The sequence below is a fragment of the Exophiala mesophila genome (genome assembly GCF_000836275.1).
Source record: "Exophiala mesophila strain CBS 40295 unplaced genomic scaffold supercont1.9, whole genome shotgun sequence".
Classification (NCBI taxonomy): domain Eukaryota; kingdom Fungi; phylum Ascomycota; class Eurotiomycetes; order Chaetothyriales; family Herpotrichiellaceae; genus Exophiala; species Exophiala mesophila.
Window position 1 is genome coordinate 59,865 of NW_015622512.1, and position 23,842 is coordinate 83,706.

The window sequence follows — 23,842 nt, forward strand, 5'->3', positions numbered from 1 at the left end:
GGGCGGGGTGACAGTCCGTGGGAAGGGGTTGGCTTCAGGAAATGAAACCGGGGTCTCACGTGACGTTTGACTGCTCTCGTCACATGACTTTCGTCGAGGGCGCTGGGGCATGAGCACGTGACCATCTGTCGTCGTTCGATCCGGCTTAGTTTCCTGTTTGCCCCTGCCTCATCACCGCAGGCAAACCTTGTTCACCCCATCGACTTTGCCTCTTTTGCCCGGCCTGTGGATGGTGGGAAATTCGTCCAGCGAAAAAGCACGACGTGGCTTCAACTTGCGCATCTGGTTTACAATCGCGTCCTGCTAGTCTATCCCACACCGTCGTACTCAACTTAAAGTCGACCTCCATCGCGACAATCCTCCTCCCCCCTCCTTCTACCCTTATCAGTTTGTTCGACTGTGTTACTTTCTTCCCTCATAGAAAGTTCGATCTCCACTTGCAACCTCGAGTGGCCGCAGCGAAAACAGTAGTCAACGCTTCTGCGGATGAGCAAACCTGACAAATTTCCTCAATTTTCATCAACCGACCTCAACCATGGATGGGCCTGAGCCTGAGTCGACTCCATTTGATGCCATTACCACCCAGAGCAACAAAATTGCCAGAGTATGTGTCTCCTCCCGCGATTTCGGTCACGCGTCACATGTCCTTGCTAACATATCGCGTTGTAGCAATATCAGACGTACCTCGACAAGTCAACGCCTTACACTGCCTACAGATGGGCAGCTACTGGCACCCTCCTTTTCCTCTTTTTCCTAAGAATCATTTTCGCACAAGGCTGGTACATTGTGGCGTATTGCTTGGGTATCTACCTGCTCAACCTCTTCCTCGCCTTTCTACAACCAAAGTTCGACCCTAGCTTAACTCAAGACGAAGGCTTGGAAGATGGGGAATCGGCTTTGCCCACCAAGCAGGACGACGAATTTCGTCCATTCATCCGCAGGCTCCCAGAATTCAAATTCTGGCATACCGCCACCAGGGCTGTGGCCATCAGCTTTGTGTGTAGCTGGTTTGAAATCTTCAACTTGCCAGTATTCTGGCCAGTCCTTGTCATGTACTGGTTGATCTTGTTCGCTCTGACGAGTATGTCATCTTGCTTCCTAACCCTGTCTTGTACCAAATCGGCTAATTTCTTCAACAGTGAGGCGCCAGATCCAACATATGATCAAATATCGATACATCCCCTTTTCGATGGGCAAGGCCAAATACTCGGGAAACAAATCATGATAATTTGACGTCACTTTGACTTCATTCGGACATGGGTTTGTCCAGCTATGTGTCCGGCGGAGACCAGAAGACATTGTGACACAAACGGGCATGTCATTTACGAAGGTGGGATCCCTCCTTGTATCATGATCCCGGATTCCTAGTCTGGGCATGTCGGACAGCGATACTTGTAATGAATAGATTTGAATGATTCCGCGCCTTACACCACCTTATACACATTCTCAGCAAGCTCAAAACACGGGACGACGAGTTGCTAGCCTGGCAAATGTATCTGACTGAACAGCGTATCTCGTCATCCATCTTGTCCTGGGCATGACGACTATGAATCATCATTGCCGCGTGGTCACCCTGCCTTCACCACAACCCCATGAGTGCATTGTTCTCCTCAGTATCCAAATTCAACCAAAAGGAGCGAAGACGTTCTTGAACGACGGAAACGAAGCATCTATCGGCGGGGTCTTCCACAGAAGTAAGACGTGTGTCGTGTTGATGTCCATGTAGATGAAGTTACTCGTGGTATTGTTTGCATTGTCCAGCATCTAGTCGTGACTCTCCATTACACCCCTTTCGCCTTTTGCACATTTTCTTTGGCCCTCTTCAGTAGATTGCTGACTTGGACGACCTTCTGGCTGTCGAGATATTCCACAATGTGTTGAATACGGTCGCCAGTCTGATTCAACGTGAATACAAAGAGGTACTCCCCATGGTATTCCCACTCCAGCTCGTCGTCAATGGCCTCTTGTTGAAATTGGGCTTCGCTCGTTGCCCAGATGGTGACGATGTTGCTGCCCGGGGAGTGGAAGATTTGTTTGGGGGCCACGGGGAAGTGGCTGATAAGGGGTTTCAAGCCTCGACAATGCGCGCCAAACTGGTCATTGTTCATGCCATCAGGCGAATACCCCAATGAAGCCGGGCCCATTTGATGGACACAATCCGGGGCACGAAGCGCCAAGTTTGCGTCAACATCGAGGTCTCGAAAGGTATCCAGAAAAGCGAGCGCGGTTTGACGCTGTGGAGATGTCATGTTCGCGTTTCCGAGTCGAAAGGGACTTTGACTGATATAGAAGCGGTGATAGTGGTTCGGAGAATCTCTAGCCAAATGACAGTCCCCACGAACTCAAGTTGCAACAATTTAATCATAAATAACAATAAGCCGAGTCTCGTTACGTAGTTCTGGCGGTTTGTCGTCAAAAATTCCAATCCCCGCTTATCTCCAGTAATCGCCGTGCACAATTATCTTGTCTGCGTACTCGTATAAGCCTTGGACATGAACAATTCTCTTGCCTGCGTACTCCTATAAGTCTTGGACATGTAGTATTCCGAGGTCACTCTCAAGCATCTTCGACACAGCATTTGTCACGACAAGTTTCTCCGTTTGGGACAGTCGCCACATACAAACCATACTGCCCCCATAGTCTCGTGCAGGGGCTTCGGACAACGATGAGGTACGGAATGGAACATCCTGCACCTTAGTTGCTGTTATCCCCCACTTCAAATATATCGATACAGCACCAGAGGCCGGTAGCATTCAGTGAGATCGTCCATTGCTTCCTCGGGCCTTTGAAACTGTCTTGGCGATCCGAATAAAGGTCTACGAACACGATACCGGAAGTCGGCATGTAGGACTGCTCAGGCATGAAATCTGATCGAAGGAAGAACAGAAGCTCTGGAAATAGATAGATCTTATGATCCGCTGTAGTACTATACTACGGCCGAGTATTTGCACAAATGGCAACTCCTAACTCGTAACATCTTCAATTCTTCTTTTTCTTTGAAATCCTCCCGCTTTTCACCAGATTCAGCCTCCGGTATCGGCAGATAGACTGGATCGAACTATCCAACGGTTGATTGGGTGCTGGGTCGCACTGTCTCAAACTTTAGCATGTGCGATGCAACAATCACAAGCGTTAGTATTCTTGCTTATCCTCCATACCGCCACCAACAAGAGACACGCCACCACTTGAGAATGGCTGGGTCTAGATCGCCATGGTACAGTCTGCGATGACTACAAACGCCTGATTTCCCCAGCGATCTCGGCTCGAGGAGTCTGATGCCACATAGCCGAGTCCGACACGAAGCTACGTGTGCCTGTGGTTGGAAGCTCAGATCAATTCCCTCTTGCCCACCGCCATTTGCTTATCAGATTATGATTAGATAAGATGGTGTGGAATGTCTGATCATCATCTATAGGTTTGAGTGGCACTCACTTTCCGTCCTTTGCCCACTGAACAGGGTATACCGTTCAGATACCGACCCTGGTTACAGTGGGCTATATGAGCGATCCTCCGTTCATCAGCATTCAAGCTTGCGAATTTTCGTCGGCTGTGCGACAACCCAGGATGGGGCTCAATTAAGACTTTAGTCTGTTCCCAAGCCATGTATCAAGCCTAACTACACAAGTCAAAAGCCAATGCCGATCGGAAGACTAACCGTTCGCAAGAGACATCTGCGGAGCTCTCGTATCCAGTTTACCTTAGCATCGGAAGAAAGGAGCGAGGACATGGTCCATGTTGAGAAAAAAACTGCCGATCTCGTTGCTGCCACTTTTCTGGGCATATGGTGCTTGGTTCAAAGCTTGAGTATCCAAACTAGGCTTGTTTTCTGGCCCACTTGCAGAGTCTGGTCCATCGTAGCGCTCCACAGGCCCTCCCTCGATCTGGGCTGATGAAGACAATATTCAAATGCCCTTTATGGGCTCTGGACCAGCAGATCCCGTCATTTTCGGTGGGCGAGTCGACTGCAAAGTCTCTCAACGGGTCACATCATGCCACCATCCTCGCTGCCGTGACATGGAATGCTGCGATGCTGCGAATCCACCGTCGCTTTAGCTTCATGCAAGCCTTCCAGGCGTGATCATCTGCATGATTTTACACCAATTTGCATTTGAAGAGACGAAGCTCGAGACAGTGGGTTGGAAGTGGGGCCCTGAGGCATAGCACTCTTGTGCCATAGCTCTATTACTATATGAGAAGCCGCACTGGCTGCCCCTTCAGCATTGAAAAGTCTCTCTCCTCCTCCTCGGTCATTTCCCAGGTTTTCAGCAGAAAACGCAAGATGCGACACTTGTTGTACATATCAATTTTTCCCGCTCTTTGGAGCTCTGCCCTCAGCAGTGGCCTGCAGACTGACTGCGTCGATGGTGTTCGGACCGTCATCGCCGACTTTGTCTTCACTGGAGGGGAAGACGGAGATTACTGGGGCAACTTATGCGCCAACAACCTGAGCACGCTATCTATGTGGTCGGCAGCAAAAAAGTACTGCACCCCGGATGAGATATCTGCCGGTAATCAGCTCCTGGGCGGATACTGCACTGAGTATGGCGGAGTCGAACTCATTCCTTACTCTGATGTATCCCCTCTGCTCACGGACAGCTTTTTTGCCAATTTGCCAATCGTTGACTACTCGGATATCAACGAAAGCGTTGTTTGGGATCATGCTATTCTCATGTCTAGAGATCTATACGCGGCATCGTATAGAACCATAGTAAGCATTTCAAAATGTCGATATTCGCGGGAACACTTTACTGAACAGATCTAGACAGTGTTTGAGGAAAGTTATCTACTAGATTCAAAATACGGGTACGTCGTCCAAAACGAGTCTCTTGACCGTGTATTGATTCACCCTTAGTTGGGGAGTTTACGGATTTTGGGGCGCTCTTCTCATTGTTGGCATGGCCCACAATTTGAGCAGCTATCTTTTGTCATCGCGACTGTACAAGGGCTCCGGAGATGTCGAAGGCAAAGGCACCAGTGCAAATCACAAGCCCGCCTTTGGCCCCTTGGGCACAGTGAATCATTGGGTCCGAGCTAATTTGATTATTCCCACCGCATTTGGCACTCACCATCGGCGGCTTCTGTGGTGGTGTAACATTCCAACGAGGATGGAGACTCTGGTGGTTCTCTCATACTGGTTCCTGAACCTGGTCCTATGTGCTGTCAGCTACTACATCTTCACCCCAAACCTTTAGTAGGTTTAACTTACGGACAACACTTGCTTGTCTGTGGAGCTGACCCTTTTGCAGTTACAGCCCGGCCCAGCAAAGGTGGCGATACATTGCTGACCGCACTGGCGTCTTGAGCTATGCCAATCTGCCTGTGCTTTGGATGTTTTCTGGCAGGAATAATGTCTTTCTCTGGTTGACTGGGTGGAGTTTCCAAACCTTCAATATCTTCCATCGCCACGTAGCTCGCATCGCCACCATCCTTGCAATCATACACTCAATCTGCTACACTGGACTAGAATGGGATTGTGAGTGACAACTACAAGCCGCGACCGTTTTGGCTAACAAATGCAGATCTTGCCGCAGATTGGGCTGAAAAGTATTGGTACATGGGAGGCATGGTATGATGGCACTCTTGTGCCTGAGTCGAAAATGTGTTGATGAACTAACTGTGGTCCAGGCAACAGTGACCATGAGCTTCCTGTTACTATTTTCATCAGTGTGGCTCCGAAAAAGAGCCTATGAGATCTTCTTGTTGATACACATTGTCATGTCTGTCTTGACATTGGTTGGCCTATGGTAGTGAGTGTAGTCACAACCTCCGACCTATAGCAATAGACTGACACCTTGCAGTCACACCGAAATCTGGGACGGCGAATATGATCCTTATATTTGGCCACCGGTTGCCATATGGAGCGTCGATAGATTGGCACGTCTTGTTCGCATTTTGTGTTGCAATCTGCGGGTAAAGTTCTCCGGCCAAGTGTCAGCGACACAAGCATTGGTCACCTATCATACGGAAGCAAACCTATTGAAAATAGAGATTACGCCCGTATCACACCTTTTCAAGCCAGGTGCGGGTCAGCACTACTATCTCTACCAGCCTTTGAAGTGGAAAGGGTGGGAAAACCATCCATTCACGTTAGCTGGGTGGAAAAATGGCGACACACAGCAAAATCATACGACCGCAACGCAACTCGGGGCTAACATATCAGGAGTCCCTGACGACTCCAAAGGGCACGATAAAGAAACACAGATCATGCCTGTGTCGTCATCATCGAGTGATGCAGATATGTCGCAGAATGCCCCGATCAGCCCCCAACGCGAGAGTCAAGCTGTGCATGTCCCTAATCATAATTCGCGGGATACCTTTACTTTTTACGTGCGACCGCACAGCAGCTGGACGCAACGGCTTCGCAATGAGTGCAATAAATCAGTCGAAGGAACCATTAGCGCCCGCATGCTGATCGAGGGTCCTTATGGTCATCATAGCCCGTTGCGGGCCCATGAAAACGTGATATTTGTCGTCGGTGGAACGGGCATCGGCGGTGCCATCCCATATCTACAGGAACACAGCGAGAGTTTGACCTCTGAGAGCAAGATTATGGCAAGTCGTACGAAAAACATAACACTGATCTGGGCAACGAAGCAGTCAGCCATGATTCGGCATGCAGCAACCACGGACCTGAAACCATTCCTGACCCGCACAGATGTCACGACCCAGTTTTTCGCAACTTCGCGCACGGAGTCGTCAGAGAGCGTGCAATCAGACAAACTGGAGAAAGTCAACAGTCTTGACCTCGGACTGAGCCCGGCTATTAGACGCGGACGCCCAGATGTTACAAAGGCCATTCTAGATTACATCAACACTGTCCACTCGGGAAGTCGAGCTAGTGGGCAAGTCGCCGTCTTCACATGTGGGCCAGCGGCTATGGCGGACGATGCACGGGTGGCGGTGCATAAAGCTCTGAAGGAGGGCAAGAGAGGAGTCGCATACTTTGAGGAGACCTTCGGGTAAGTGTAGACTGATGGAGTGATCCTCACTATGGAAGTGAACTCTGCTAACAAGGTGAATTAGGTGGTGATGGCTCCATCAACAACCGACCGGAGAAAGATTGATCTCACGTGCTATGGACACCGAGTTCCATTTTAATTTTCCGTAGTTTTCTCAGGTAACAGAATAGGATCAATGATTTTCAAGATTCAATTGATAAGATATAACATCACAGAGGAATTGCGGGGGATGTAATTGTCCAACTGTTGCTGTCAAAGTGGCCAATCAGGAGTCGACAGATAGAGGATGACGATGCGGGGAGAGTAATTTGCCTTGGGAGCCTTTGCGTGGGCGCGCTAGGTTTGACCACAAAGCTTCCACTCCTTTCGGGACACAAGGACTTAGACCTGGTTATTTGCAGAAGCCTTGCTCTATTGGACCAGACAGAGAACAAGATCTATGACGAAAAGGGTTGCGAGACTACTTATCAAAACAATTGGGCACCAGTGCAAGGGTCACATCACTGGCCATGTTCGAAGTCATCTTCGAGGTTCAACCTCGTACCGACCAGTGGGAGTCGTATCTTGCCACAGGAAAGGCATTGCGGCCAGAACTTGAATCTACACGCGGCTTTATCGCTAACATCCGCTACCGATCTCTGAGACGGCCAGGTTGGATCCTGTCGTTATCGGATTGGGAAAACGAAAAGGCGCTAGTGCGGTGGCGCACGGCGAGCAAACACCATCTTGCGCAGGCGACTGGTAGAGATCAGATTCTTAGGGACTATCATCTCCGAGTTGGGGAGGTCAGCCTCGACAGTGATGCCAAGAGGGCCGCCCAGGGAATGGTGCAGACGAGGTTCGATGGGACTGAGGTTGGGAATGCAAAGGTGGTGAGTCTGGTCAATGCCAGAATGACACCGTTAGACGACGGTGGGCCAATAAGAGAGGCGGACGATGTGGTCAGGACTCTCCAGGTAGAGCTTTCCGAAGCACCGGGCTTAGTCGAGTGGGATACTTTTGAAGCCATCTTGACACCAGGCGATGTGTTGCTGATGTGTTCGTGGAAAGACCAGACTTCGGCAGCTGGCTTCAACAGGTCTCTGACAGGTACGGCAGCCCACAGGACCAGGCAGGTCCGAGTTATCCGCGACTACGGCATGTATGATCGTCGAGAGGCACCTCAGTATTACCCAGAAGTTGAGCCGCGATAAGGAGGATCGAACAGTATCCATAAGGCAGGAGAGTAGTTGCAATTGGCGTACCAAAGTACATGTGCTACTACAACCCCACTGTCAGAGAGATCAACAATACAGACTAATGTGATTATCATCTGCGTGACAACTCTAACCATAGCAGCTTATAAATACCCCAGGCTAAAATATGAGGGGGAGGCGCGGCCTAGGTATAGTATGGAGGTTGGACTGGTACAGTAGGTAGTTGGCTGGAATGCCCCCTCACACCAGTCCAAACACTGAGGCCCGCGGATGTGGGTAAACATGGAGCACATAATACTCTAATCGCCTGACCTTTGGGGATAAAAGACGGTAACTTCTCAGTTGACTAAGGTAAAGCGTCCTGGACTTTAGTCCCGGTTCAACTCTTGGTCATCGCCTGTTTGGCTTGGTCCCTGTTGAAGTGCACGAGATCTCCACGACACAGGCCCTCCTTCATCCATGGTCAGCACCTTTTATGCATCGCTGATGCAAGCTTACGAGATACAGCCGGGCCTTGCGATAGACAGATGACCACGAGTCTGAGGCGATTGAAATGGATTATCTGCGGGTCATCTGACGTCTTGTTCTCGATAAATAGTAAATGATATCCCCGTGTGCCATGTTGAACAGGTACCCAAGGTTATTCACGTACTATATGCCAACTCTTCGGCATATCTCGGCGGAGTGAAGTTTCAGTCCGATTCCGAACCTCTTGTTGTGGGCAATCTGTCTTCAAACCAAAGTTCCCTGACTTTCCAAGCGATACACTCGTCTCCAACCGGGTTTCAACTGATGTATGTGTACCCATATGAGAGCATGCCAGTATGGTTCAGTGTACCGCATGGAAGTCCGCCGGTTGGCCCGCTGACTGCAGGCTTTTCCTTCTCCCAGGATGGGGCACTGATGAATTGGGGAGCCTACCATTTCCACGCATGCTGGAACGCCAAATTGGAGGATCTCAATGCATACCAAATCTACTGGTTAGGCTCTGGTAGCCCGGCAGGGCTTAATTGTACGGGTCCTACTGCGATTGTTGCCGGTGATGCATGTTCGAGATATTAAGGATAGAAAGGAAGGGGGGAGGGGATGAGAATAAGAAGGTTATTGGTGCGTCGAAAGACATCGGTGGTTGGTTTTGATGGTAACTTCTTGGATCTACTGACAATAACAGCAGACATTACACCTGTCCATACTTGCTTTAGTTTCAAGACCTTATAAAGATTAGCCCAGGATTAAATGATGCTGAGGCTACATGCGATTGGCTTTGACTGAAGGTGTACAGTTTACGAGGCATTTGGTCGACGAACAGCTTCAATTATATCAAGCCTTGGTGCTTGTGTAGAGATGCTGTGAATGCACTTGCACGCGACGAGACTGAGGCAGCCACGTACGACCGATACTGTCTGAGCTAATCAGACCGACGATAGATGATAGCTTGTAAAGAGAATGGCAAGGTCTATCTATCCCTAGGCACTGTGGGATCGGATCCAGAAGAATTTGCGATGCAGGATACTTGGAGCTCGCGCGTCGAGGTGGGAGGCTGGCATGCGATCATGAACGACGATATCGAATCAAGTTCGGTACCGCCTACCCACAGTGAAACCTGGACGCCTGATATTTTGATGGTTATGACACTGCAAGTATAAACGTAGGTAGATGGGTAGGGTTGGAGACATTGGGACTGTAATCCCGTCAGATCCCTTCTCGGCGTCAGCGCCTCTACATGTTGCCCATATGCTCAAGGTGGCTACTCAAGCCGAGGACCCGAAGCAATCAGAAAGGAGATCAGAGAGAATACAGAAGAGCACGCCCACTGATCGCCGCAGACCCAACCTATCGCGGCCCTATGTATATTGCCCGGGCACATTACAGTACTTCCAGCCGCCCTGTTGGAACGCGTAAGCTACGCAAACGGGCGTTACCACTTTAAAGCTATCCATGCCACAACTCCGTAAATATGAGATGCTCGATGGGACATGGCATTATATGGCTCTACCAACTGATGTTCAACCCGGGGAAAGCCAGGGTTACACCTGCCAACCAGGTATGAATTGTAGGTGGTTGCCGTTTACAGACTAGGTAAGCTTTAGGGAAGCCAGAGCTGACGTCATGATCAGCGTTTTAAGCAGCAGATATAGATGCTTGGTTGCTATTGGCACACAAACAAGCCCCAACAAGAGAGCCAAGCCTTTGAGCCAGGGCTTGTGGCTTCCCCACCGTTGCAATGCAGATCCAGGCGGGGATTCACAGTCGATCTTGCCTTTCCGCTTCCAGCATCTAACCCATTGATATGAGGGAATCGTCATGCGACTCATCGATTCACCATCCATATTGACATGGAGGCGGGTCAGGTACGTCAGCATACATGGTTTCTCGGCTTTCTGTCCATTGATATGGTCCTCCCTCAGTCGACGCCATCCAGGCCGTCTACTATATCCCCTGAGAGGTCCACACTCTAGTCCCGTCCTTTCGCCTTCAGAAATGGACATGCGGGACGTGTCCCATCGGCCTCTTCAAACTTCAAACATGTCACGCACGGGCCAGAGTTCCCCGCCTTCACTGGAATCGGCTGACAATTCAGCGATAAAACCAATCCCACCCTGCGCAATACTCTCCATCTACATCCAATCTCTCTAACTTACCAGCGAGAGCATAATAAATTTGCGATTCCACTCAAAAATGGAGTCTCGTGACACTGAGGTCCAGCAGCAACCACGAGTGAGGCAAGGCGTTCTCATACATTCTTTTATCGTCTACCATGCTGACAGCATATCCCAGTAGCGACGATGAGAAGCATGTTGGTCAGGTTCCTGGTACAGATCACGTTGACCTCCAAGATAGTGCAACTGCAAAGTAAGCAAGCTCCATTGGATACCAACTACCATAACACTCACACTGATCCACATCAGGATCAAGAATCCCCTGGCCCATCTGTCAAACGAGCAGGTGATCAAGGATGTGGAAGAGTTTGCCAAAGAAAACGGCTTCCAAGATCTGACAGGCCTTCTGGTCAGGGGTGCTTTGGTCGCAAAAGACCCCCCAGCTTTTGAATCAGTTCCCGACCTGACCGAACCCGAAAAGGAGGCCATCCGCAATGAAGTTTTGCATAAATGGCGTCAGCCCAAATCTTTGTACTTTACCATCATCCTGTGTTCAATTGGTGCTGCAGTGCAGGGCTGGGATCAAACCGGTTCCAACGGCGCCAACTTGTCCTTTCCTGACGCTCTGGGAATCCCCGTCTCTTCAACTGTCGATGGCCAACCCAATCCTGAAGCCGCACGAAATCAATGGTATCAAGGCCTGATCAATGCCGGCCCATACATCGCCTCTGCCTTTCTGTCCGTACCATCCTGCTTCCTCTCCCTGCAGTGTATCACTCATGTTGACCTTTCACTAGTGGATGTTGGTGCTCAGACCCTCTGAACAAGTATTTTGGACGACGAGGAACAATCTTCGTCTCTGCAGTCTTCTGCTTCTTGGCACCTATTGGTAGTGCTGTCGCTCAAAGTAAGTCATGACATCAAACCATCTGTTTTAACCGATCAACTGATACCATTTCAGCTTGGGAACAATTACTTGTCACTCGTTTACTACTAGGTATAGGGATGGGCTGTAAAGGCTCCACTGTCCCCATATTCAGCGCCGAAAACGCACCAGCCTCTATCCGTGGCGCTCTAGTCATGAGCTGGCAAATGTGGACGGCATTTGGCATCTTCCTGGGCACGTGTGCCAATCTCGCTGTTAAAGATACTGGTTCAATCTCATGGAGACTACAATTTGGCTCTGCGCTTATTCCAGCATTGCCTCTGTTAATTGGTGTATACTTCTGTCCAGGTTGGTTTCAGATACCAATTCCCTTTGAATTGCCAAGATGACTGATACATCTAGAATCTCCTCGTTGGTACATCAAAAATGGCCAGTACCGAAAAGCATTTCGCTCACTTAAAAGACTGCGCAACACAGAGCTACAAGCTGCTCGTGACACGTATTATATCTTTGCACAGCTGAGAATGGAGGCCTCTTTGGTCAGCAAGAATAGTAATTATGTCTCCCGCTTCATTCAGCTTTTCACCATCCCTCGAGTTCGACGTGCTACTCTGGCGTCCTTCACTGTCATGATCGCTCAGCAGATGTGCGGAAGTGAGTACTAGCAATCACCGTCCCGCCGGTCGCCTGGCTGACATTCCCAAAGTCAATATCATTGCATTCTATAGCTCAACGGTGTTTGAGCAAGCTGGTGCCTCTGTCACCGAATCACTACTGGCCTCCTGGGGTTTCGGTCTCGTCAACTTTGTCTTTGCCTGGCCAGCCATTTGGACCATCGACACTTTTGGTCGTCGCTCTCTTCTGTTGTTCACGTTCCCACAGATGGCATGGACTCTCCTAGCTGCTGGACTCTGCTACTTGATTCCTGAGAGTAACACTGCACACCTTGGTCTCGTTGCTCTGTTCATTTATCTTGTGGGTTGACCTAAGAATTACAAGAGAATCTACACTGACCCAGCCTAGTTTGCCGCCTTTTACTCTCCAGGAGAAGGCCCCGTTCCATTCACATACTCTGCTGAGGTTTTTCCTCTCTCTCACCGTGAAGTTGGCATGGCATGGGCAGTGGCAACGTGCTTGTTCTGGGCAGCAGTGCTCTCCATCACCTTCCCACGGATGCTGGATGCAATGACTCCAACGGGAGCATTCGGGTTCTATGCGGGCCTGAACATCATCGCTTTAATCATGATCTTCCTTTTTCTACCCGAAACGAAACAAAGGACATTAGTACGTAATTACCGTGCAGGATGGGCACTATTGTCTCAAACATTAATCCTCCCTAACCATGTTATAGGAGGAACTCGACTACATCTTTGCTATTCCCACGAGGACATTCATGCGCCATCAAGTGGGTACTGTCCTTCCATGGTGGATAAAGACCTATATCTTCCGACGAAAGCTTGGCCCGTGCCCTGCTCTATGGTCGTTCGAAGGCCATGTTGATAACGACAAGGAGTTCGTCGAGACCATTCGCCGCCAGAGCGAAGCTATGGGCGGACGACGTCGCAGTAGCATTGCAGACAAAATCGTGAATCGATTTTAGGCCAATGGAGCCAAGAAACCCGATTCTGAGGTGGTCTTGGGACCCGGAATAGGGTGGGTTTCCACTCGTTCTTGTTGGGGGTATGGTCACAAGCCCGCGATAAGAGGAGTCCATGGCTGTTGAGCAGTCCTTCTGATCTGGAAGACTGATGTCAAAAGCCAGGACATGTCCACTCTGCGACGTGTTGGCGGAAGTGTTGATGGAAGTGTTGTATGCTGACCTATGGACATTCGCTTGAGGATTGGCATAATGCCTCAGGTTAAAGGACGAAACGTCATTTAGCCACTATCAGAGCAGCAATGATGGCCACGATAATTGTGAAGAACAGCTGCGTCTGCGTAGCAGGACCAGCACTATTCTGCGTTTCAAATCTCTTCATAGTGGGCACTTGATCGGGAACAGGGACTGGCTTTGGTGCCTCCAGTTGTGACACTTGGAGCTCCTGATTTTCGCTGATGCCTAGGCTGTAATTGCCAGCAGAAAAGAGTACCTCGCTCTGTGAATGGAATTCTTCGGTGCCGAACTGGATGGTTCCGAGGTAGAGGTCTGAAGGCATAAAGTCAAACTGCCAAAGATAGTGGATCAATGGCGAGTAATCGCCAGATGCATGCGTGAGATTGTGTTCAGGGAGCCAGGAGAAGACAGTTTGGCCTTGGGTGTTGTTACCATGAAACAAAAAGCTGCACAACAACAGTGTCAGACAACTTGCTACCATGCATGAGTGCATGAGAACAAGGGGGACCATGAGGACTCACAATCGGGTGCCGTTGACAATGAATTGATCCTTGTCGGGCGTCGACGTGTCGATTCCCACGGGGTAGACCCGGTAAGAGTAAGACATCCAAATCATGATTTCGTATGCCGGGAGCTCGGCCATAGCCTGGGTCTCATTGGCATCCAGAAACATGTCCAAAGCAACGTTATATTGCACATCCTCATCCGTCAACGCCTCTTCTCGAGCTTCCGGGCTCTCACCCACGGCAGACGTGACATTGATGCTGAAGTCGCCGGTGAAATCAACAGAAGCCAAGTCTTCCACCAAGAGTGGGTAGAGCGGCGAGTCGAGCTTGAAATGTGGGTATGCGTGCACCTTGTCCGAATTGTTGAGCCAGCGCCAGGTTGAATCGAAGGCTGTCCCGTTATTTTTCACCTGAGACGGACAGTTGGCATTAGCACACGTTCAGCCACCAAGAATTAGCAGGTAACGAGCAAGTTACGTACAGTGATACAAGAGAAGCCAGAACCATCGTTCCCCCAAGGATTGTTGTAGACTGATACTCGTTAGCAAGAATGAGTGATCAGTTAGATTTATCCAACTTACAGACGTATGGCAAGGTGGTCGAGTTATAGTAACTCTCCAGGCCAGTATTGCCGCATTTTGTCACAGATTCAGCAACAACTTCAGAGGCGAGGCTGACGAGCATCCCTCCGACAAACGAAGTATATCTCATATTTTCTGGGAGTGGATGTGAATTCTCGATGCGAAAAGCCTTGACTGTGAATGACGAACTTGCTGACTTATATTGTCCCGTTGCTTACCTTGAACCAGATCAACAATCACCCTGTGCTTCAAACGTTGTCTCGGAGGGTCTAGACCTTGTTCAGTGAAGAGATTTATCTTCTCGCGCCTGTGCGTCCAGATTCGGATAAATTGGCCCTATTCGTCCAGAGAGTGTTCGATAGATCGATCAACATTGTGCATAATCATAGGCTGTGGGCTCTGGTTGGACCTTTGCACAATAGGGTACTGGTAGGAGCGTTCTGCTCGCCACCCTCTGCGCAACTTGCTTGGGCACGAGCCACCTGTCTGAAGCTGGTAGCATGTGCCATGCTGTCTTGATGCCACGTACCACAGCGCCAATTTTTTCACGGTGACATAGCTTGGACCTGTTCTGCCCTGCAGAAGTCGCTTTCCGCCCTGATTTTCAAAGCCATTTTGACGATATCGATCAAGGTGTTCTAGACCTGAACCTCCCAGCACGTATTTCATTGGCCAAATGCCTGCATACGTCACGATAAGGCCGCAGAGTCTAAAAATCACCCTCGATGGCATAGGGATAGTATATGACTACTTTACCATCGCATCGAGGGTCAAACTACCTAGACCTGTAGACCCTCGATACAATGGCCCTGATACTCATCACGTGACCGCACACCTCCTTGATCCCATTAGGTAGGTCAGGGCTCATTTGGACGCCAGTGTAGTTAAAAAGCGGGAAAGACTCAGTCTGTTGTTATCTGGATTGAACACACCGACCTGGCATTTACATGAGGGAAGCAATGTGCGGATCAGGCATTCTCGCTACTTTACAATAGATTCCGGAAGAGCAGCATGTCCTTGATCTTCAGATATTTGTTCGATCCGAAATGCCGGGGTCTTGACGTTATCAAGATTTCCCAGAGCACCTTCCCCTTGCTTGAAACATCGATGGTCCACTTGACGCTCTAGATCATTTGTGAGCTCTACCTCGAGTTTGATTAGGTTTCTTGAAGGCGTTTCCCTGAACGAGGCGGAGCGGACCGACGCTTGAAGCCTGGAAAGGTGACGAGCAATTTGACGGAGCAATAGTATTTTGACAGCTGGAACTGAAGCCCAAATAATTGCAAGCTTCGCCTCAATGTCTGTTAGAGCCCTGGAAAACTAGCTGTCATTGTATGCGACTAAAAAGGAAAGCATCATATAAAGATTGGCTATCCTTCCCGTGTGATATCGTGGGTATTATGCTCCGGCAGGTAGGTCATGGTGACCTTGAGTAAAAAGTGCAATCTTGCACATCCACCACCACCAGTCAGAAGTCCGGCCGAGAATAAGGTGCACGATCCCACTCTCCGTCGAACTGTCAGATTAAGTTGAGCAGTGAGGAACATGGGCAGTATGGATGACTAGATGTCAGAAAGCACTGAAGCTGCTGCGCTGAAACAATGGGTGCCCTTTCATTCCCACATTTATACTTGCCAGCGTAGGAAGGATTGTAGGAGGTCATTCGTTACTCAAGAATCCTGCGACTATAAGAGAGTCGTCAATACCGAATTACCGAACAACAAACTGGCGACAGTATAACCGCATTCCGAATGTGACGACAAAGAGCGCAGGGTTGCCTCGTGTCATGGGGGTTTCATAATCAGGTTCGGGCCAAGTTGCGGGCCAGGCTGAAGGGCTCACAACGAGAGGCATGGTTTAAAGGATTACACATTCAATAGGCAGAAGAAACTGAGAGAGACTGAGAGAGATTGAGAGACTGCATGTAGCATAACATTTCCTTCCAAACATGGGGTCGGCCCAGCTTATCACGCAGAACTGATACGGAGAGGGCACCCCCATAAGGTACCACTGTTCCATAAGCCCACTGCCATTGGAAGCCAGGACCATCCGAATTGTACCCACGAGGAAGTGGGACCGAAAACAGCAACGGTTTGGTGTTAATCCACGATGCAGTTGCTTATTTTTTCTACCAGCAGGGGGACATGGGGACAAGATGGGGAACCCAGGGGGAGTCGGGACTTCGTAGAGACACTAACCTCGCTCCGCATCCCTTACGTAAAGGCTAGAGCATTAATGGCAGGCAAAAGAAGTTGATATCTATGCCGAAGTGTCAATCATGATGTTGATGAATGGTTAGAAAGAGGGGCGCACTGACGACGATGACGACAATGACGACGATGACGACGATGCAGGCGACAACGGGCATTTGCAGAACGGATATCTTTACCCCACCGCAGTGCCAAATTCGAGAGATACTTCAACGTATAAAATGCCAAGTGCCAAGCCTATATTTCAACCCTCTTCAACGACAGAAAATGGCTCTGTTTGCCTTGGATTTTCCCACCTCATGCTGTATCGCTCACGATTCATCGTCAAGGATCTTTCAATGTCACGAGTGTTCTCAGTTCCTGACGCCAATGATGAGCTTGTACACATTGAGATCTCGGAGCCAGCTCTTCGTGCTCATAATCTGGGTCTAATCACGTGGACATCAGGCTTCATCCTCGCCAGTCTGTTGCATAAATTCTCAGCCCCGATCGATACTTCGAGTAGGGTGCCTATCCTGGAACTTGGAGCAGGTACGGGCTTGGTGGGTTTGACAGCCGCCCGTCTATGGCAGAGGCCGGTCTTTCTGACTGATCTAACGCCTATTCTGCCGGCGTTGACCACCAACATCAGCCTCAACAAAGCCAACATCCATAGCACGGTGGAATGCGGTACTCTAGACTGGAGTGAACCCGATTTCATTATTCTCCCGTCTGGCGAGCGACTTTCAGCTGATACTGACAAGTCGCAAATCATTCTCGCCGCCGACACCATGTATTCCGAAGAGCACCCCGAGTTGTTGTCCAAAGCGATCTTTCGCTGGCTTGCCCCCGATCCGTCTGCACGGCTGATAATCACCTGGGCAATGCGTGTGGCATATCTTGATCAGATCAGAGAGATCTGGGACCTTTTAGAATCTGGAGGTCTAGAGTGCGTTGCTGATGGAAGAGAGCAGGCCGATGAAGATGGCGGCTGGGATGATGAGAAGCTCTGTGAGTGGAGTGTTTGGTCATGGAAAGTCGGCCAGAAATTCCCTCAAGCCATCTCAAGTACATTCTGGGACTCTTTGGACTTGTCTCCGATCAGGTCTCGGTGATTGACTGCATCCCTCTGCACAGAGACGTCTTTCCGGCACTTTTTTGCACTTGCGTGTTCTCCCGTCGCGATCTCAAACCCTTCCAAGGGCCCCTTTGATGAAGAGATGGCGGCCTGAAATGGGCGCAAACAAACGACCTCTGATGTGACCGTATATCACATCGTCCACTCAAGTTTAGTGGACAAGACCATGGAGATGATAATTGTTTGACAATTTCGTCGCATGATTTTCCATCTTCTGGAGCCACTGAGCATTTGGCCATGATTTGTCTTATTTGTGACGATTCTATCTGTTTTCACTGATCTCCTTTCCTACCACATGCAGAATGCCTTCTGGCTCGGCTGTGCAATCGCGGGAATATGGAGTATGCAAGCAGACCATCTCGATTGGGTGGATGTGGACTCAAACACAACATGCTACAAAGTTGGTCGATTCGAAGTGCATGCAACCTCTCGCCCTCGACAGACATGCAGGAGCCCAAGCGGGCATAACGAAAAACAAGAGATCTTCCGGACTGGGAAGCAACTGGCCCGTCATGGGTGATATTGGTTCTTTGAGCCCTCTTACGTTGTTTGATACTTTCACATCAGTCGAAGCGTTTCCGCCCGCGAGCCTCCCCACTGGCCTACAAGGAGAGCCGACGGGACAACGGCTGTCTGTTGATGATCAGAGGCCACGTCACCGACAAGGCAAGCCAGGAGAAGAGAAATGACAGTGAGATGCCAAAGAGGCGGTGTTATGCAAGGAATGGCGGGAATGGCGGGAATGAAACTGATGGCAAAGTTGATGATGACCAGGATATGAGAATATCTAAATGACACACGTGGTTTTACATGGCAAAAATATCCGATTCACACCTTCCAGGACAAGTCCATTGACAAACGCCGTACATGAAATCCCACATTCCCGTCCAGGCTCCTGCAAAGCCATTATCGTACAAAAGAGGGCCAACGGTCAAGGAAAATCTTTGAAGTTTGCGTTTTCAGGGTCGCGATCAATCATGAAAGCAAATCGCTTGTTATTGTCCTTGAGGTACTGGGGTAGATCAACTGTAGCATCGACCTTGTTGTACTTTTCACTCTCGCGGTCGAATAGGTCGAGGCCATTGCGGACGCGACGAACGATCTCGGCAGGATCTCGAAATTCTGGGCGATCGTATTCGGTGTGGGAGAAGGAACCGATCTTATCGTCCATCTGGGCCACGGTCTCGAAACAGCTGCTGCAATGCCAAGACGAGTTTGAGATGTCCCAATCGCCACGGCCCATACGAAGATCCTCTGGCTTGATGGTGAAACTCCCCTGGTAAAAGGTTGCCTGGGGATGGTTCCAATCACCTCCATCGTGCTCCCATTGGAAGGAATAGTAGAAGAAGCGACTTCGGAGCGTGGTGCGTTCAGGGAACATGCAGTTCCGGAGGAGGGTTATAGTGGAAGGACGGGGGATCTCGTCAATGTCGGAGACGAGCAGGACATCGTTCAGAGCCGGAGCTTGGCTGCCCAAGAGACTGGGAAAAACGAGGTCGTACATTGCGTTCCGTTGGTAGTGCTCGCGTTCCCAAGTGGAGTTGTCTTCCATTCCCTGGAAGTCGATCTGGCGGTATATGATCTGGGGCGCGAACCGGGCAAATCTTTCAAAATTATCTTGGAAGTGAAGGGGTTTAGGATGGTCGGTAAAAGTGCGAGAGGACTCGACAATGACAAAGTAGTCGACGTGCCGATGTAGTTCGTTGAGGCGGATTTCAAGCCAATCCAGTTCGGTCCCAATCAAGAAAAGGTCGTAGACCTTGCGATGGTTTTTCCTATCGGGAAAGATCTCAAACTCCTGGGTGCTGCATACCTGTCGTGCCTGCTCGAGCGGCAAGAAACTGTTCTGATATGGGAGTGGAGGTCGAGATAGGGTAAGCGCATAGGTTGATGACTCGACCAGGTGCGCCGGCCTGGCAGGGATGTGGAACAGGCTAAACAGAACAATCAGGGCAACGAGTCCCAGGAGGATGCGTCTCAGACGTCTTCTAACCACAGAGACGATGCCTCCAACAGACTGAAAGGACTCTTTTTCAGGATCACTTGGGGCTGCTGGCGACGGCAAGCGTAGGCCCATGATTGAAGGAAGGTGGCCGATGATAAGTGAAGAGAGGGTAAGGGAGCCGGTCGAGGATTGAGAGGATTGAGAAGGTAGAGGGATGAGCGTTGAGAGATGAAGGTTGAGTGAATCGATCGAAAGTCGAGGCTGCGGGGATCAAGACAGGGCGCTTGAAAGCCCATACAGTGTTGCAGATAGCGTGAGGGTGAGATAGTGATAGTAGTGATTAGGTACCCATCTCGATTGTCAATGGTGAGCGCATGCAAATCTCAGCACGGCATTTTACAAGTAGTTCTCGTCCCTTTGATGGAGCTGAACGAGGGTCGAAGGGGGGGGAGGCGAAGGGTGTTGGTGAGTGGCACCTTACGGGTTTGGGCCAGATTGGGTGACAGGGTTCTATTTTTGAAGCTAGTTCAATCTAGGCGAACTCCAGAAGATCTCATGGGTCATGGCATTTTAATGAGGAATGTGGCCTACGGCGGCGCTACGCGTCACTTAAATCAGGAATGCCACTCTAACACCGTTGCTCAGGAATGCTACTGACATGCCATAATAAATTCCCAATACACATACATATTGATGCATCACTATCTACATAGATACACAGTCTGGTGGTGTCGCTGGATTTTGGAAGAAAATTTTAAACGCACGGTTGAGGTACCACAGTTCTGGTTCTTGGGTGCTTATTCTTCGCCGTAGGTGGGGTCGCTCAGCACCATCTTCTAACGCAGCTGATTGGTGCTTCTCCCTTCCCCTGAGTTTCAGGCATTCGTCACGAAAGTCAAAGTCACGGGGTCTCTAGAAGTACTCCGTACTCCGTAGATTGTAACTCCGTGTTTCATGCGAGCATACCCCGGTACCTGATCCTGCCGCTGCATAATAATGTCCCGTTTCTCCAGCCCATCGTACCCATCGAGGAGCTTGGACTTCGATGGATATGTCATATGTCAGCTCAGACCATCAGACCCTGTCACTTTGGCTGATCCGACAAAAGCCGTCAAAAGCCATGTGGCAAACCTCAGCCTGTCCGTGCGCGAGGGGAACTGGCCCAACCTTGTGTCACACCCATCGTGACGGTACAGGCACCCGGCACCCTGGCCTTCCTGCTTGGCTTCCAGTCTTGGAAAAGGTACGCACAGGCCAGATGGGCCAGCCTAACTTTCAACCAAATTCAGGAACTCTCCAAGCGGCACGTCGTCGATCGCTCGTGATGAACCGACTCTAGACAGCACTCGCATCACTCTGTTGTCATTTACATTTCGCCACGAGTGTTTTCTCTCAGATCATACAGGTCTGTACTCGCTTGTAATGACAGAAACCTTCGATATGGCTGCCCAGGTGGTCATCCCAAAGCACTGTGTAGGGGACGGGACCTAGGCATCACCAGTTGTTGCATGCATTACCCCCGGGTAGCACCACTCTACATACGGCCAAAAGGTTAGGTAGCCATTGTTCTTTAGTTGGTTGGAAGTATCCCAGCGAGCGTTGTCTCGAATTCAGCATATCATTCACCACCCGGACGTCTCTGTTGAACCAGCATTCAACACTCAGCAACTCATCATTAATCCTATCTATTCCCGTTAAGCGACATGCGGATGATTACTCGTATACCGTCCCTGCTGGGCCTGGTCATACTTTTCTCGTCCTTATTCTACTTGTACGAGAACCGCAATCTCATCGAGCATGGCAATCTCCATTCAGTCGACTATTGGCATAGCATCAAAGATGCTGCTGAAAGTCACATTCCACGTCTAAACCCCCATCACCAGAAGCCCCTGGCCAACTCTTCAAAGGCGGCTCCTGTTGAGACGATCAAGGCCAATACAACTGCTTCGCCATTACAGGTGGCTTTGCCTCAAGAGTCCTTGACCCCACCACCGGCCAAAGCTGAGGTTCCTCATAACCCGGCCAAGTCATCTGTGTCCGAAGCCCGCCGTGTGGCCATCCAATTGCCTGAACCAAGCTCTGCTAGAGATCAGAAATCCAAGACGACAACCTCTAAAGCTACCTCGAACTTCAAAGAACCCGGCCACGATAAACTCAGCAGCTCTCGCAAGACTGGTGCTAGTCAGTCACAGCCACTTGTCCCTGTCAAGTCTGGCAAATCTTTCTCCGCCATCCAAGGTGCCACCAAAAAGGGCCAACAATATAATGGTCCTCGCCGAAATAGCCTTCCCATGCCTTATCCTGCTGGAATGTTGTCCTAAGCGTCGAATTAAGTGTGGGGAGCAATTGTTTTGAGAAATCAATGGGATACGATTAATTATATTGATTGTCGAAAGCCCATCTCAGTGTTCGAAACGCTGTTTCCTACTTCAATATACCTGGAGATAGTAACGAAAAGCTGACCAGAGCAAGTAAATTAGTGTTGTTTATTATGTCAATTAAGAGCCTGAGCTCAACTTGAGATTACAAGATCTTCGGTGCCAACCAGACATGCGGAAGCCCGATCCTATCGGACTCGATGAAGTGGTGACAGAAATGTCAATCTGTATTGGCCATTACTGATACAAGAACGACGTGGAGCTCCGTTGGTATCCAGCTGAAGCACAGAGATACAGTTTCTGACGACTTAAGACCTCCTAAACCATACCGCAATCGCTTCAAGAGCTAGATAGGGAAACCTATACTCGTAGGTGAGAGTGGTCTAACTGAGGCGTCGTATGGAGACCAGATTGTAGCTCCACCTTGTCCCCGCGACCTTGATCCAGATGAAGCGCATATGAGTATCTGTTACACACCTGGTTAGCCCCTGGGAAATTCCACGTCCCGTATGTTGCAGACATACCCTATAATTCCAACCACTGCCAACCCGATCCCAAGGGCGCTCTCCGGGCCGACCGCCTCACGCTTCACGATCCAGCCTATGCTGATGATGAGCACTGTTTTCAGGTGACCGACAACCGTGCTGCTGACAGGACCCGCATGTGTGATTATGTAGAACTGCGACACATTGATCAACATGGCGCATATCCCACTCTAGTAGTTTCGTCAGCTCGCTCTCAGCCGTCCTCGATGGAACTCTTACCGCTGCGATCATGATCCATTGCTTTCGATCGACCTCGGCCCAGACTGGATACTTATCCATGAAGTAGCTCGAGATCGCCAGCATCAAACCTCCAATGGGCATTTGATTGTGAAGGAGTTGGGCACTACTCATCTTTAGTTTGCGGTAGTATGCTGAAACCCACACTGTATATAGTGCGCTCACGGTGACCCCCGACAGCGCAAATACTACCCCTGGTAATGAGCTTGATGACCTCGACGTAGCCGACTGAGCGACTGTTTCGACGTAAGAAACAACTGCCACGCCGACACACGCTGGAACCAAGGCTAGAGTCGCCAGAAAAGGGATCCGGGAGCCATAGATGAATAGATTGATCAACGCCGTCAATGGGGTCAAAAGAATACGGATGATCTGATAAAAGATGACGGATGAATAGGCCAGTGACAAGTTCATAAGGACCACATTAGCTGCCATGGCAAGCGTCAAGGGCAAAACTCCCATAAGACTTGTGCGAACTGGCGTAAACTTGGCTATTCCTGGCCTTGAGGCAAGCTGCAATGTGGTCCACGTGATAACAAAGTGGAATGAAACAAATCCCAACTGGCATTGACGAAATGCTGGAGTGGAGAAGATGGCTTTGTTCACGTAGACCTGGATGTTGCTCCTGTCAGCATTTTCCCAAGATGAAGGCTATATCTAAGAGTGTCTCACGATAGCGACCGTCGCCGTTGCATTGATGGCAACCCATCTGGCCGCGGAAGCATCCAAGGATCCTCTTTCTGTCGATTCCAACACTGGCTCTGCGTTGAGTATTGGGCCATTCTTTGGAAGAACCTGAGTTGTCTTTTCCATTTTGCTGCTCGACCGATGATGTTGGTGTCCGGGAA

General features: G+C 49.9%; 9 protein-coding genes across 10 annotated transcripts; 6 read left to right on the top strand and 3 right to left on the bottom strand.

Annotated features, from left to right (window-relative positions):
- Window positions 1-238: 238 nt before the first annotated feature.
- PV10_09229 (uncharacterized protein) lies at window positions 239-1,679 on the top strand. Its single transcript, XM_016374359.1, has 3 exons — window positions 239-604; window positions 670-1,081; window positions 1,140-1,679. Exons 1-3 carry the CDS (start codon window positions 536-538, stop codon window positions 1,223-1,225), a joined length of 567 nt encoding a protein of 188 aa, XP_016219525.1. The 5' UTR covers window positions 239-535; the 3' UTR covers window positions 1,226-1,679.
- On the bottom strand, window positions 1,195-2,960 carry PV10_09230 (uncharacterized protein). Its single transcript, XM_016374360.1, has 2 exons — window positions 2,518-2,960; window positions 1,195-2,467 (listed from the first exon to the last, which is right to left on the bottom strand). The coding sequence occupies exon 2, from the start codon at window positions 2,247-2,249 to the stop codon at window positions 1,782-1,784; it is 468 nt and encodes a 155-aa protein (XP_016219526.1). The 5' UTR covers window positions 2,250-2,467; window positions 2,518-2,960; the 3' UTR covers window positions 1,195-1,781.
- Window positions 2,961-4,189: 1,229 nt separating this feature from the next.
- On the top strand, window positions 4,190-7,030 carry PV10_09231 (uncharacterized protein; the record flags this gene model as incomplete). Its single annotated transcript, XM_016374361.1, has 8 exons — window positions 4,190-4,708; window positions 4,763-4,803; window positions 4,853-5,191; window positions 5,247-5,473; window positions 5,520-5,566; window positions 5,626-5,747; window positions 5,799-6,959; window positions 7,024-7,030. The coding sequence occupies 8 exons, from the start codon at window positions 4,190-4,192 to the stop codon at window positions 7,028-7,030; spliced, it is 2,463 nt and encodes an 820-aa protein (XP_016219527.1).
- A 438-nt stretch (window positions 7,031-7,468) lies between these two features.
- PV10_09232 (uncharacterized protein) lies at window positions 7,469-8,152 on the top strand (the record flags this gene model as incomplete). Its single annotated transcript, XM_016374362.1, has 1 exon — window positions 7,469-8,152. One exon carries the CDS (start codon window positions 7,469-7,471, stop codon window positions 8,150-8,152), a length of 684 nt encoding a protein of 227 aa, XP_016219528.1.
- Window positions 8,153-10,581: 2,429 nt separating this feature from the next.
- Window positions 10,582-14,114, top strand: PV10_09233. Of its 2 annotated transcripts, XM_016374363.1 has the most exons (9): window positions 10,582-10,878; window positions 10,934-11,008; window positions 11,065-11,493; window positions 11,553-11,662; window positions 11,717-11,989; window positions 12,044-12,295; window positions 12,348-12,616; window positions 12,665-12,925; window positions 12,993-14,114. In XM_016374363.1, the coding sequence occupies exons 1-9, from the start codon at window positions 10,835-10,837 to the stop codon at window positions 13,239-13,241; spliced, it is 1,962 nt and encodes a 653-aa protein (XP_016219529.1). In that variant the 5' UTR covers window positions 10,582-10,834; the 3' UTR covers window positions 13,242-14,114. The 2 variants fall into 2 exon arrangements, with proteins under 2 accessions (XP_016219529.1, XP_016219530.1); XM_016374364.1 differs by having other exon boundaries at window positions 12,348-12,925.
- On the bottom strand, window positions 12,904-14,796 carry PV10_09234 (uncharacterized protein). The gene is made up of 4 exons (XM_016374365.1): window positions 14,563-14,796; window positions 14,463-14,512; window positions 13,997-14,391; window positions 12,904-13,921 (listed from the first exon to the last, which is right to left on the bottom strand). Exons 1-4 carry the CDS (start codon window positions 14,690-14,692, stop codon window positions 13,516-13,518), a joined length of 981 nt encoding a protein of 326 aa, XP_016219531.1. The 5' UTR covers window positions 14,693-14,796; the 3' UTR covers window positions 12,904-13,515.
- A 2,266-nt stretch (window positions 14,797-17,062) lies between these two features.
- On the top strand, window positions 17,063-19,488 carry PV10_09235 (uncharacterized protein). The gene has a single exon (XM_016374366.1). It carries the CDS (start codon window positions 17,072-17,074, stop codon window positions 17,864-17,866), a length of 795 nt encoding a protein of 264 aa, XP_016219532.1. The 5' UTR covers window positions 17,063-17,071; the 3' UTR covers window positions 17,867-19,488.
- Window positions 18,633-20,292, bottom strand: PV10_09236 (uncharacterized protein). Its single transcript, XM_016374367.1, has one exon. It carries the CDS (start codon window positions 19,964-19,966, stop codon window positions 18,821-18,823), a length of 1,146 nt encoding a protein of 381 aa, XP_016219533.1. The 5' UTR covers window positions 19,967-20,292; the 3' UTR covers window positions 18,633-18,820.
- Window positions 20,293-21,537: 1,245 nt separating this feature from the next.
- PV10_09237 (uncharacterized protein) lies at window positions 21,538-22,155 on the top strand (the record flags this gene model as incomplete). Its single annotated transcript, XM_016374368.1, has 1 exon — window positions 21,538-22,155. One exon carries the CDS (start codon window positions 21,538-21,540, stop codon window positions 22,153-22,155), a length of 618 nt encoding a protein of 205 aa, XP_016219534.1.
- Between the last annotated feature and the right edge of the window lie 1,687 nt (window positions 22,156-23,842).

What these genes read in the sequence shown, in the direction of transcription:
- PV10_09229 (XM_016374359.1), top strand. Translation starts at nt 536, where the DNA reads ATGGATGGGCCTGAGCCTGAGTCGACTCCATTTGATGCCATTACCACC. An exon ending in AGAGCAACAAAATTGCCAGA is followed by an intron (nt 605 to 669) that starts GTATGTGTCTCC and finishes ATCGCGTTGTAG; the next exon opens with CAATATCAGACGTACCTCGA. An exon ending in GATCTTGTTCGCTCTGACGA is followed by an intron (nt 1,082 to 1,139) that starts GTATGTCATCTT and finishes TTTCTTCAACAG; the next exon opens with TGAGGCGCCAGATCCAACAT.
- PV10_09230 (XM_016374360.1), bottom strand. Translation starts at nt 2,249, where the DNA reads ATGACATCTCCACAGCGTCAAACCGCGCTCGCTTTTCTGGATACCTTT.
- PV10_09233 (XM_016374363.1), top strand. Translation starts at nt 10,835, where the DNA reads ATGGAGTCTCGTGACACTGAGGTCCAGCAGCAACCACGAGTGAG. An exon ending in CAAGATAGTGCAACTGCAAA is followed by an intron (nt 11,009 to 11,064) that starts GTAAGCAAGCTC and finishes GATCCACATCAG; the next exon opens with GATCAAGAATCCCCTGGCCC. An exon ending in TGGTGTATACTTCTGTCCAG is followed by an intron (nt 11,990 to 12,043) that starts GTTGGTTTCAGA and finishes TGATACATCTAG; the next exon opens with AATCTCCTCGTTGGTACATC.
- PV10_09234 (XM_016374365.1), bottom strand. Translation starts at nt 14,692, where the DNA reads ATGAGATATACTTCGTTTGTCGGAGGGATGCTCGTCAGCCTCGCCTCT. An exon ending in GACCACCTTGCCATACGTCT is followed by an intron (nt 14,513 to 14,562) that starts GTAAGTTGGATA and finishes AACGAGTATCAG; the next exon opens with TCTACAACAATCCTTGGGGG. An exon ending in CTGGCTTCTCTTGTATCACT is followed by an intron (nt 14,392 to 14,462) that starts GTACGTAACTTG and finishes TGTCCGTCTCAG; the next exon opens with GTGAAAAATAACGGGACAGC.
- PV10_09235 (XM_016374366.1), top strand. Translation starts at nt 17,072, where the DNA reads ATGCTGTATCGCTCACGATTCATCGTCAAGGATCTTTCAATGTCACGA.
- PV10_09236 (XM_016374367.1), bottom strand. Translation starts at nt 19,966, where the DNA reads ATGGGCCTACGCTTGCCGTCGCCAGCAGCCCCAAGTGATCCTGAAAAA.